The sequence below is a fragment of the Phascolarctos cinereus genome, unplaced genomic scaffold (genome assembly GCF_003287225.1).
Source record: "Phascolarctos cinereus isolate Bilbo 61053 unplaced genomic scaffold, phaCin_HiC Scaffold_1;HRSCAF=81, whole genome shotgun sequence".
In the NCBI taxonomy this organism is placed as follows: Eukaryota; Metazoa; Chordata; class Mammalia; order Diprotodontia; family Phascolarctidae; genus Phascolarctos; species Phascolarctos cinereus.
Genome location: NW_027555514.1, coordinates 264,572,413 through 264,585,665, shown reverse-complemented (window position 1 = coordinate 264,585,665; position 13,253 = coordinate 264,572,413). Strand labels below are relative to the sequence as shown.

Here is a 13,253-nt window from a genome sequence, read left to right as displayed (position 1 = left end):
TTCATTTTCATTCCTTTGAACTTGTGATTTATCACTTTACTGGTGCTCCAGAGTCTTTCTCTCAAAGATATTTTTCCTCTGTAATGCTGTTACCACTGTGTGCATTGTTTCGATTCTTCTGTCTTTGCATATCATCAGTTCATAAGGGTCTTCCTGGTTTCTTTTGTGAAATTATCCATTTAATCAATTTCTTTTGACAGAGTAATATTCCATCACATTTTTATACTATAATTTGTTTAGCCATTCTCCAGTAGAAGAACAGCATTAGTTTCCAGTTTTTGCCTACCATGAAAAGAATTGCTATAAGTATTTCTATACATATGGATCCTTCTCTTTAAAAAAAAAATCCTTGGGAATATAGGCTAGTAGTGATATGTTAACTGGGTCAAAAGGTATAATCAATGTGGTAATTTTCTGGACATAGTTCCAAATTGCTTTACAGAATGGCTAGGTGAAATCATAGCTCCACCAACAGTGTACTCATGGACCTGTTTTGGGGAGATGGTATATTACTAAATAGGTAGATATATGATATATTTAGTTTAGAAGGAAGGTGACCCTTTGTTCAGGTGAGGGATGATATAGGCCTGAATTAAAGTTGATGGCTTCTATGAGTAGATAAAAGGGGATAGTAGCAAGAGATGGGAATGTGGAATTTATGAGACTTGGCAAATGACTGGAATTGGGATGTGAGGTAGAATGAGTTGAGGATAACTGAGGTTGGAAACCTAGGTGGCAAGAAGGATCATGGTGCTTTTAACAGAATTAGGCAATTGGGGAAGGAGGGACATTGTGTGTGGTCGTGGCAGGGTACATAATAAGTTCTGTTTGAGATTCCTGTGGGATTTGCAGTTGGAAATGTTCAGTAGTCAGTTGGTGACGTGGAACTAGAACTCGAGAGAAACATCAGAACTAGAGTTTAGATGCAGAGAGATGACAGTTGAACTGATAGGAGTTGGTAAGATCACCAAAAGAGAGGGTAGAGAAGAGGAACCAGTATAGAGCCTTGGGGTCCAATTACTGAGGGGCAGGAGGGGTCAGGAATTAAATGTTAATCCAGCAGAGAGACTGAGGAATGGGCTGAGAGATGGAGAACCAGAAGAGAGCAGTGTCGTGAATACCCAAGGAGGAATCAAGAAAGGATGAACGCCATCAGTTGCTACAGAGAGGTCAAGAAAGGATGAGGACTGAGAAGAAACCAATGGATTTGACAATTAAGAGACTATTGGTAACCTTGAAGAGAGCAATTTCAGTTGAGTGAGTGGGGAGCCAGATTTCAGAGGATTGAGTAGTGGGAAGAATTGAAGATGAAAAGTAAGGGCTGGCTTTCCCTAGAAGTTTGAGAAAGTGAGGAGAGGGGTATAGGTGGATAAATACCTTAAGGGAAAGTTGATAAGGTGATCAAATGAGTTAATGTATATAAAACTTCTCTCCATATAAGTGATAGTCATTAGTAATAGGGCCAAGTGAAGGGCTTTTTTTTTTTTTTAAATGATTGAGAGAGGCAGCAAGGAAGAAGAATAGATGGGGAGATATCAATGAAATAAAGGCTACACCTATTACTTTGACAAGCAGATCAGAAATAGGAAAGAAAAGCACTGTTTAGTAGCACTTCTAAAATTATCTTTGTACTAAAAAAAATGTTTTAATTGTACTAGAAACTGATGTTCTTTTGTGTTTAGTTTTCAGATGCAAGTTATGGACAAAAACTCATTCGGATTATGTATTTCTCAGCTAGACTACATAAATATTAACAATGGATAAATGCAAGCATGTTGGGCGGCTTCGGCTTGCTCAAGATCATTCCATCCTCAATCCTCAAAAATGGCATTGTGTGGATTGTAATACTACAGATTCGGTTTGGGCTTGCCTTAGCTGTTCTCATGTGGCGTGTGGAAGATACATTGAAGAACACGCACTCAGGCACTTTCAGGACAGTAACCACCCAGTAGCATTGGAGGTGAATGAGTTGTATGTTTTCTGTTATCTTTGTGATGACTATGTTCTTAATGATAATGCAACCGGTGACTTGAAATTATTGCGGAGTACACTGAGTGCAATCAAAAGTCAGAATTATGACTGCACTACTCGGAGTGGAAGGATTTTACGCTCTATGGGTACCAGTGATGACTCTTACCCTTCACATGGTGGTGCCCAAGCTCTCCTTCGAAATGAAGATCAAATGTTCACTGCTCTTTGGCATAGGAGGCGGATGCTAATTGGGAAAGTATTTAGATCTTGGTTTGAACAAACTCCCATTGGGAAAAGGAGATTAGAAGAAGAAAGACTTCAGGAAGAAGCAGAAGCGAAGAGAGAAGAAGCAAGGAGAAGACGACAGGAACTGAAGCGTCAGTTTAAGGCAGAAATGGAGAAAATGCCTCCAAGGAAAAGTTCACGTTTGCAAGGCCTTGCCAGGTCTGGCATTATGGAAATGCTTCCTATAAAGAAACTTTCTCAGAGCCTGACATCACCAGTGACTGGTAAAAAAGTGTCTACCTCACATGAAATAAGATTTAAAAAAGTGAGTGATTCCCCTGTCAAACGAAGACCAACAGTGACTCCTGGGGTAACAGGATTGAGGAATTTGGGTAATACCTGCTATATGAATTCTGTTTTGCAGGTATTAAGTCATTTACTTATTTTTCGGCAATGTTTTTTAAAATTGGATCTGAACCAAACTCAAGAATTGCTGGCTGCAGCTGCTAGTGGGAAGACTAGATCTTCTTGTAAACACCCACCAATCACAGATTCTCTGTTTCACATAAGAGAAAATCAAGAAAAATATAAAGGCTGTCCTGGGTCACGACGCCCAAGTCTGTCTTCAGGTTTAAGTGGTGGGGCATCTAAAAGCAGAAGCATGGAACTTATTCAGCCCAGGGAGCCAAGTTCCAAATATATTTCTCTTTGTCATGAGCTGCATACTCTTTTCCAAGTTATGTGGTCTGGAAAATGGGCATTGGTGTCCCCATTTGCCATGTTACACTCAGTGTGGAGGCTGATACCAGCATTCCGTGGTTATGCCCAACAGGACGCTCAGGAATTCCTCTGTGAACTTTTGGATAAAGTGCAGCATGAACTGGAGACGACAGGTACCAGGTATCCAGCACTCATCCCCAGTTCTCAAAAGAAACTTATCAAGCAGGTTCTGAATGTGGTGAATACCATCTTTCATGGACAGCTTCTTAGTCAGGTATGAATTGTTTTTGTTGTGCTGTTGTTTGAAGTTTTCGGTCTGGGTAAGGTTTTGGGAAGCATTCTTAAATATGCCATCCTATTCATGATGTTCTGTTTTTGGTGATTTTCCCCCCTTTACTGGAATATTTCCAAAGTTCGTATTAGCGAGTTTTGCCACAAATGAGGATAAAACAAGTGGCTGGTATAGTACTTTAAGCTGTTACTTTTAAAAAAACAATAACAACAACAAAAAACTATGAGTGGGGACTGGACCAAAAATTAGGATCAGAGAAGATAATTCTGAAGGAAGAGTAATAGGGTATTGACAGTTTTAAAAAGAAAAATGGGAAATATTTAGAATTTGAGGTTATTATGAAGATGATTATGAGGTAGAATTTTAGGTGGTTGGGGGGTTTGTAAAATTGAAGAGGTCGCAAGAATTAAGTCCATTAGAATGTGAGCTCCTTTTGAAGCAGAGACTATTTTTGCCTTTCTTTGTATCTCCAGCACTTAACACAATGCCTGGCACGTAGTAAGCACTTAATAAATGCTTATTACCTTGACAAAATTCAGCTACCCAAACTAAATATTGAGGCAAAAGAAAGATTTGGTGATCTTGGCCACTGCCTCAGTTCTCTTATCAGTTGAATTCCTAATTTCAGGGCTGGATTAGATGGTCTTTGAGTTCCTTTTTCTGTCTTTTCTATATTGCTTTGAGAATGTAGAGAACTGTCAGTCTGTAGACTTGAAAATGTTTCCCTGTCATACCTGTTTTCTCTTGCTATGTCCCAAAAAGTAGTACTCTATTTATTCTATATTTTTAGAGGAAGGGTGAGATAAAGGCAAAGATTCAGGCTTTGTTCTTAACTGTAAGTCTCCAGTAGCATTTGGACTTAATGGAGAAATAAGGAAGCATCTCCATTTTCTTGAAATAAGGTTATTTTTTTCCAATTTTAAAAAACATTTTTATTTAAAGTTTTGAGTTCTGAATTCTGTTCCTCCCTCTTCTTTCCCCTTCCCCTCTCTGAGATAGTAAGCAAATGCACATTATTGTGCAATTATGTAAAATATTTCCATAGTCATTTTGTACGTGAAGACTTGAATAAAAGAAAAAATATGAAAGAAAGTGAAATCAGATGAAGAAATTAAATCTATCTGTAGTCTTATGAAAAAATATTCTAAATCACTATTGATTAGAGAAATGCAAATTAAAACAACCCCGAGGTACCACTTTACACTCATCTGATTGACTAATATGACAAAAAAGGAAAATGATAAATGTTGGAGATGTGGGAAAATTGGAATGCTAATGCATTTTTGCTGGAGTTGTGAACTGATCCAACCATTCTGGAGAGCAATTTGGAACTATGCTGAAAAGGTAGTCATGTGTATGCCCTTTGATTCAGCAATACCACTTCTAGGTCTGTATCTCAAAGAGATCATGAAAAAGGAAAAAGGACCCACATGTACAAAAATATTTATAGCAGCTCTTTTCATGATGGCAAAGAATTGGAAATTGAGGGGATGCCCATCATTTGGGGGAATGGCTGAACAAGCTGTGGTATAAGAATGTAATGGAATACTATTGTTCCATAAGAAATGATGAGCAGGTGGTTTCAGAAAAACCTGGAAAGACTTACATGAACTGATGCTGAGTGAAATAAGCAGAACCAGGAGAACATTGTTTACAGTTACAGCAACATTGTGCGATGATCAACTATGACTAACTTAGCTCTTCTCAGCAATACAATGATCTAAGTCCGTGAGCCTTTTCATATCTAAACAAAGAGCTATGGAGTCTGAATGCAGATACAGGCATACTATTTTCTTTCTCTTTTTTTTCTTATGGTTTTCCCCTTTTGTTCTGATTTTTCTTTCACGACATGACTAATGTGGAAATGTGTTTTTTAAAAAAGAAAGAAAGAAAAAGTGAAAAATAACATGCTTCAATCTGTGTTCAGTCAATATCGGTTCTTTGTCTGGAGGTGGATAGTATGCTTTGATAGTATGCTTCATCATTAGTCCTTTGGGATTGTTTTGGATCATTGTATTGTTGAGAACAGCTAAGTCATTCACATTTCTTCATCATACAGTATTGCTGTTATCATGTATAACGTTCTCCTGGTTCTTCAGTATGCATCAGTTCATGGAAGTCTTTCCAGGTTTTTCTGAAATCATGCTGCTTGTCATTTCTTATAGCTAGCACAATAATATTCCATTACAATCATATACCACAACTTGTTTAGCCATTCACCAATTGGTGGGTATCTCTTTGATTTCCAATTCTTAGCCGCCACAAAAAAGAACTATAGCAGTTCAAATATTTTTGTACAAATAGGTACTTTTCCCCCTTTTTTTAATGTCTTTGGGATATAGACCTAGTAGTGGTATTGCTGGATCAAAAGGGATGCACAGTTTTGCAGCCCTTTGGGCATAGTTCCAAATTGTTCTCCAGAATGGTTGGATTAGTTCACAACTCCAACAGGGCATTAGTATCCCAGTTTTCCCACATGCCTCCAACATCTAATGTTTTCTTTTTTTGTCACATTAGCCACTCTGATAGGTGTGAAGTGGTACCTCAAAGTTGTTTTCATTTGCATTTCTCTGATCAATGGTGATTTAGTAGATATAGTCATATGACTATAGATAGCTTTGATTTCTTTGTCTGAAAACTACCTGTTCATATCCTTTGACCATTTATCAATTGGGGAATGAGTTGTATTTTGTTTGTTTTTTTGCTTTTGGGTGAGGCAGTTGGGGTTAAGTGATTTGCCCAGGGTCACACAGCTAGTATGTGTCAAGTGTCTGAGGTCACATTTGAACTCATGTCCTCCTGACTCCAAGACTGGAGCTCTATCCACTGCGCCACCTACCTACCCCAATGAGTTGTATTTTTATAAATTTGACTCAGTTCTCTCTATATTTTAGAAATGAGGCCTTTATCAGTGATACTTGTTACAAAATTTTTCCCCCAGTTTTCTGCTTTCCTTATATTTTAGTTGCATTGGTTTTGTTTTTGCAAAAACTTTTTAATTTTATATAATCACAGTTACCTGTTTTACACTTGTAATGCTCTCTATGTTTTCTTTGGTCCTAAATTCTTCCCTTATCCATAAATGTGACATAAACTATTCTATGCTCTCTTAACTTGCTTATCCTATCACCCTTTGTCTGTAAATCATGTACCCGTTTTGATCTTCTCTTGGTATACTATGAGATATTGGTCTATACCTAGTTTCTGCCATACTGTTCTCCATTTTTCCCAGCAGGTTTTGTCAAATGAGTTTCTGTTCTAAAAGTGTGGATCTTTGGGTTTATCATGTACTAGATTGCTACGGTCATTTACTATAATGTAATTTGTACCTAATTTTTTGCACTGATCCACCACTCTATTTCTTAGCCAGTACCAGGTTGTTTTGATAATTACCAAATAAGCTTATTTTTCCTTTTTTTGTCTGTTTATTTAGCATTTCCTCCCAGTCACATTCTAAATTTTTAACATTTTTTAACATTCTTTTTAGAACTTTAAGTTCCAAATTCTCTCCTTTCCTCTCTCCCCACCCACTTCATTGAGAAGGCAAGCAATTCACTATATGCATGTGTGGTCATAAAGCTTATTTTTTAAGTGCTTTGATTTTGTTTTTGTTCTCACCTTTACCCCCACAAGCTTTCCCTCATTAGCGTTCAGTCTTCATGGTGACTATGTCACTATAAGCTTTTCTAGCATATTTCTTTGAAATTTCTTTTACAGATGCCATATGTAATTAATTTGAGAGCGCAGTATACCTGTGATTTAGTAATCATTTCCTGCCTTTTATAGAAGTATAATGAATGATTCTGTGGAGTGCCAAAGGTTAGTTCCTTAGTAAGTGAAGTGCTCTTGACACAAATACTGGCATCTTCTTCTCACTGGCCGCCTGTGCCCTTTGTTATGGCTGGTTTTACAATCAGATTTCATTCCATTTTATAAGTGAATTTTGGGGAAATTGTTTCTCCATCCATAAAGATGTTCTCGGAAAGGCCAGATGGCCATGGCCTGGTGGTTTGAAAGTGGATGTCAGGGTCTGAAAGTCACAGGTGTGAGTTCTGCCTCTGAGACATCTTGGCAACGTGACCCTGGGCTAGTCATGTCAGATTTCACTGCTGTAGGGTAGTTATATCAAACCCAAACAGGAAAGGGCCCACTGATTTGTGCCAGAGGATCCCCGGGCTGCAATATTGACTTAATTTTAAAATGTGATAATATATTTGGTTTTTTGTATTTTTATTTTATTAAATGTTTCCCAATTATATTTTAACCTGGTTCTGGCAGACAGGAGGCATGTGGACCATGTGTTTGAGGCCCTCAGTTCTCCTGGAATGAGTGATAATATTAAAGAGAAAAGGGTGGGGGAAATTAGAGACTTTTCCCTCTCCCCTCATAATCGCCATAATGAGAGGAAAAAACAGTGGAGAAAAAACACAGAGATCTAAGCTTTTCCTCCTCTCCTTCCTAAACTTTGAAAGGATTAGGTCTCAGCAGTCTGGTCCATGTGGTGGGTGATGGTCTCCTAATACAGGAGGTGAAGATGAAGTGGAGCAGTCCCAGGAACATCCCAGCTGCAGCATGGATGCTTTTACTTCCAGTACAGTCGCAGATTTCTCCCGATATGAGGGGCTGCAGCTACAGGAACATCGGGGCCACAGCATGGCTATCTCTTCAGTCAGCAGTTCTTGATCATGAATCAGGGTCATCTGTAGTAAAGTAGCTGTTAGCCTCTTGAATGTAACCTGTCCTGGGATTTAGTTTGATACTGAATCTTTCTCTTTACTGCCACCCACTCACCTACCCAAATCTTCCCCTCCTAAAGAGCCGTATCAAGGGAATGATTCCAAATCTTTGCCGCCGCCGTCCTCCCCCCCCACCGGAGTCCTCCGGAGCGGCTGTTCCCTCTTTCCTCCATTCCATAGTGAGACAGGATTACCACCTAGTCGTCTAAAGTGGGATCCCCTTTCTTCTAAGTAAGTATACTACCACCATAATTGCATGTCAACAGTTTCACCTCCCCATATGCTATTAGAAAGCAAAGAGCCTCCCAACAATACTGCCTCTTGGTCTTTTAAACCCTGGGAAGAAGTTGTCTATTCATCCTAGAGGAGAGGAGGCCTTCCAGTTGAGGGACACCTGAGCTAGTTGTTCAGAGTGTGCAGAGCCCTCTGAAGTGAAGGGGCGTGGGTGGTGCTGAAAGGTGCCCCCCCCCCTTAGTGTACTCATGTTCCATTTTTCTATACATTTCCACTAGCACCCCAAAGAACTGGCCATCAATTGCTTTCTTAACCCCATGTTTTGGGAGCTACACCCAGAATTCCCTCATTGCTCACCTTGCAGGGTGACAGGCTCTGTGATTCTTCCCCTCTATTCCCAGAGTGCCTAGTCACACTGACAGTATTTTCCCGAGTCGTAACTGTCCCACCTTCTTACTCAGATTTCACCAGTTGATCAGCCCATACCTATATGGTTGAGTATTGGGCAGAAGCTAAAATCTGACACCATTTAGGTAGAGCTCTTCCTAAAACAAAGGATCTAATTGACCCCAAGACAAGCTGGGCATGGGGTATGGCAAACAGTGGAGGGAGTGGAATCTTTTTATTTTAATTGCCTCATTTTTTTATTAATTTATTTTGATTTATCAATAATCTCTTCCATAAGCTTTTCAGTTTAAAATTTTTCTCCCTCTCCCACTCCTCCCTCCCCAAGACAGTTCACAATCTAATATAGGCTATATACATATACGTTCCTATTAAACATATTTTTACATTAGTGATGTTGTAAGGAAGAATTAGAACCAAAAGGAGCAACCATCAGAAACACAACAGAAGAAAAAACAATAGCAAATAGTATGCTTCGATTTGTGTTCAAACTCCATAGTTCGTTCTTCTTTGTGGGTAGCATTTTCCATCATGACACCTTTGGAGATGTCTTAGATCCTTGCATTGCTGAGAAGGGCTAAGTCTATCAATATTAGTCATTGAACAACGTGGCTGTTACTGTGTACAACATTCTCCTGGTTCTGCTCACTTCCCTCAGCATCAGTCCATACAAATCTTTCCAGGTTTTTCTGAGGTCTGCCTGCTCATCATTTCTTTTAGTATTCCATTATATTCATATACCGCAGCTTGTTCAGCCATTCCCCAGTTGATGGGCATTCCCTCAATATCCAATTCTTTGCCATCACAAAAAGAGCAGCTATGAATATTTTTGTACATATGGATCCTTTTCCCACTTGTATGATCTCTTTGGGATACAGCCCTAGAAGAGCTGTTGCACATTTTTATAGCCCTTTGGACATAGTTCCAAATTACTCTCCAAAATGGTTGGATCCTTTCACAAGAGGGAGTCAAATCTTATCAAATGTATTTCCTTTAGGAATTTCATCCCCTCCCTTACAGATTCCCATTGATTGCTATTGGAATTCATCTCTATGAGGCCAGGTGTGAATGAATAACTTCCTATATCTCAATAATATTAATCTGTAACGGTAATTTATTCATTAATTAACTTATAATTGTTATTTATATAATAATATTATTTATATATGTAATATGATGATAAAACTTATATAGCACTTTAGGAGTTACAGAGCACATTCTCAAAACAGCCCTGGGAGGTAGCACTATTATTAACCCCATTTTACAGGTGAATTTCTCAGGCAGACACAGGGTCACACAACTAGTAAGCAGGGTGGGGATGGGTGGAGAAGGATATGAACTCAGATCTTTCTGACTCCAGAGCTCTATCCACTGCTTAGCCTTGCTGCCAAAAAAAAAAAAAAGGAACAAGGAGCATTCTTCATTTGGAGGCTTTAATAAATTTAATTGGCTTCGTAAAAGTACATCCTCAGAGAGCTACCCCCTCAACCCGTGTAAGTAAGCTGTAGAAGCTGCTCAGTCTTGACCCCATTCAACCAGGCCTTCCAGAGTCATTGCCGTAGTATCTCATCAGATTTTTCTTTGAACTTCTCTTGCAACCATCCTCACTCCTTGGTAGAGAAGGTTTGTTCTCTGAGTGCCTAGAGTTACCTTTTCCCAGGAGCAGTGAGAGGGTGAGCCTGGAGCTTTCTTAACCAGGTGGGAGTTGCCAGATCTCTGCGCCAGAGTGTCTTTGCCTCCTTTCTCATGGTTCTGATCCCAGCAGCAGCTGGAATCTCTGGGTCAGAGACCTTAGGTGGGTTATTGGCTAGGTCCTGTTAGCCCATTACCCCCATCAGAAAAGATGGCTTCACCCTTGAAGCCATCTGTTCCCTAAAAATCAAGAGCTCTAGCTGCTGATAATATGGCCCAGTGTACTTTGAGTCTATTATGCCAAGCAGACCAACTTAATACAGATTCACCGACACCAGGGAATCCTATATTGGGCACTTTGTTTACCCCCTGAGCAGCCTCTGACTCCTTTGGCCCGAGGTGAGAGTGTGCTTTCTGTCCCATAGAGAAGACTCCCCATATAGGATCAGGAGGACTCTTGCCACAGTGTACACATTCAGGGTCCCGCCATCTGATCACCCCACCCTCTTTTGTGGCACCCTTTCTCCGGCTCACCCATGAGCCATGAGGCCATCTCATCTCATCCCCACCTGCCATAACTGTGCCAAATGTCTGAGGTGGCTCTGAAGTGAGCACTAGTTCAGGTTTGATGTTGGGATGAAAAGAGGCACTTGAAAGTTATCGAAAAGATAACAAAAGGAGGTTTATTTTGCTTTAACTCAACAAAGATGTGCAGGAAGGATACAGGCAAGTTGCTTCCCTACATACATTCCTCCTTGCTTCCATATGGAAATGAATTGGGTCATTACAGTAGGATAGGAAAACACCAGATTAGAGGAACTTGGGCCCAGACTCCATATTCCTGGGCTTTGTATGCCCTTTGTATCCCTCCAGGGGAGCTGGAGCCAGTCAGGTCCCAAGGATAGCTTTGTCTCCTTTTAGGACTTCTATAATGTAGGATTTCTACATTTGGACTTTGCTTTGTTGTGGTTTTATAGACCAGAATCTGTTGTAACAAATTCAAGGGAGAACTAGAAATTATTTCATTCTCCCGTCCAAGTAAATACCAGCACCACAAAATACAACCAGTAATAAAACATTTACAGCTTGGATGTTGGTCCTGTTTGCGTCTGCCGCTGTTGTAAAGTCGTTCTACTGCACTTAAGCATCACTGGATAAAACCAGTACTTCTCTAGGGCTTGCAGATCTCTGTAGAGTGAATGTTAACCAGGTACTCCATGGATAGGAAGGGAATGGGGTGGAATAGGTGAGTATGAGGATTGAGGAGAGCAGAAATCCCAGCCCCACTGTTGGAGAAACATAGGCATTAATTTTTAGCTGATTTTAAATGAGTTTGGTAGGAGGAAAAAAGTAAACCTCAAGCTTAGTAACACAGACTTGTTTATAGGTGAAATTTTATTTTTTGTTTGTTTCCTTGGGACTTTGCTAAAAACCTGGGTAAAGCGTAATCTGCACAAAAATTATTGCTTCCTAGCTGCAGTGTGTGTACTTGTGTTGTGAATGTAAGTAAGACGCAGATAATTTCTCTCACTTTGCTGTTCTGACTCCTTGGGCACAGAAGAACTTTCTGCTCTCCTTTGGAAGGCATGTTTGCCTCCTGCTTGAACCACCATATTATTAATGGATCTTTGGAAATTGAGAGGGTGCCCATCCATTGGGGAATGGCTGAGCAAGTTGTGGTATATGAATGTAATGGAATACTATTGTGCTATAAGAAATGATGAACAGGCTTACTTCAGAAAAACCTGGAAAGACTTGTATGGTCTGATGCTGAGTGAAGTGAGCAGAACCAAGAGGACTTTGTACACAATAGCAGCCATGTTATGCGATGACTAAGAATGTTAAACTGAACCCTTCTCAGCATTGTGAGGATCTAAGACATCTCCAGAGGTCTCAGGATGGAAAATGCTGTCCACATCCAAAGAAAGAACCATGGAAGTCGAATCGCTATCACTTATTTTCACCTTTTTGTTTCATCTTTCTGATGGTTCCTCCTATTGGTTTTAATTTTTACTTACAACTTCACTAATGTGAAAATATGTTTAATAGGAATGTAAATGTAAAGCCTGTATCAGATTGTGCGCCGTCTTGGGGAGGGCGGGGAGGAGGAAGGAGGAGAAAAATTTTCAACTCAAAAGTATATGGAAAAGTGATTGTTGATAAATCAAAATAAATTAATACAATCAAAAAATAATAATAATAAATATCAAAAAAAATGGATCTAGGGTATAACTGAAGTTTTCTTAAATTACTTCCTGCTTCAGAGACACATAGTTTTAAATAATTAGTTGATTAACATCAACTGTTTGAGGAAGCAGATTGAGGGTGAAGGCTTCGGAAATGGGTATCTCCAAAAGTGAATTAAAATGGTGCAGTGGTAATCACATTACCTGGCACGTTCATTGCTTAGTTAATTTTGTCTCCCATTAGTTGATAATGTCCCCCTTATTCTCCATTTTAGGCTTCAGTCTCCTCTTAAAGAATAAGAACTGAAGATTTTGTAAAGTTGAGTTATTCGTAATACTTTTTAGCATCTTCCTATAATGTTAACTTATGATGGGGCCTGTGGAGAATTCAGCGTGATCTTGATGGTCTTTATGTCGGGTTAAGTTTCTTCTGATCCTTAAGATGCTTACTTTGTTTGGTGCCACGACCTCTAGAAATAATGCCTAATGATGTCACATACTGCTTTAAAGATAAGAAAGTATATACCTCTACTTGAAATGAGCTAGAAAAGTCTAACAGGCTTTATAGAAAATAAAACAGATTTATGAGGTATATTTTACGGGAAATGTGGGACATATGAGTCTTTTTTGTGGCCAATAAGAACAGAGATGTGGCTTCAGAGACAGAAAAATGAATGCGAACTTGGCCTGAATATTGGTAAGAAATGTTTACAGTTTAAAAGCAGACTAGTAAATTATGCTTTTATAAACAAAGTAAATCTGAAAATGAGGAAATGACAAGAAGTACTGTAATACTCTATTGGATTTGTAATCAACTTCAAGATACAGGTGCTGTCTGCCCATCCTGTGGGA

The 13,253-nt window shown here is 39.3% G+C and overlaps 1 protein-coding gene across 5 annotated transcripts in view; it reads left to right on the top strand.

The window, feature by feature from the left end:
• The window catches only part of USP44 (ubiquitin specific peptidase 44), a 67,594-nt gene that overhangs the window by 17,821 nt on the left and 36,520 nt on the right, over positions 1-13,253 (top strand). For 4 of the 5 annotated variants that reach the window (XR_013482927.1, XM_021006444.2, XM_078146658.1 and 1 more), the window contains exon 2: positions 1,683-3,190. Coding sequence is in view for 4 of the 5 variants with exons in the window: in XM_021006444.2 (XP_020862103.1) it covers positions 1,757-3,190 (1,434 nt within the window). In the remaining variant the exon portion in view is untranslated. Of the gene's footprint in view, positions 1-40; positions 1,229-1,682; positions 3,191-13,253 lie in introns of those variants that run through there. The other variant, XM_078146662.1, reaches the window with a different exon arrangement.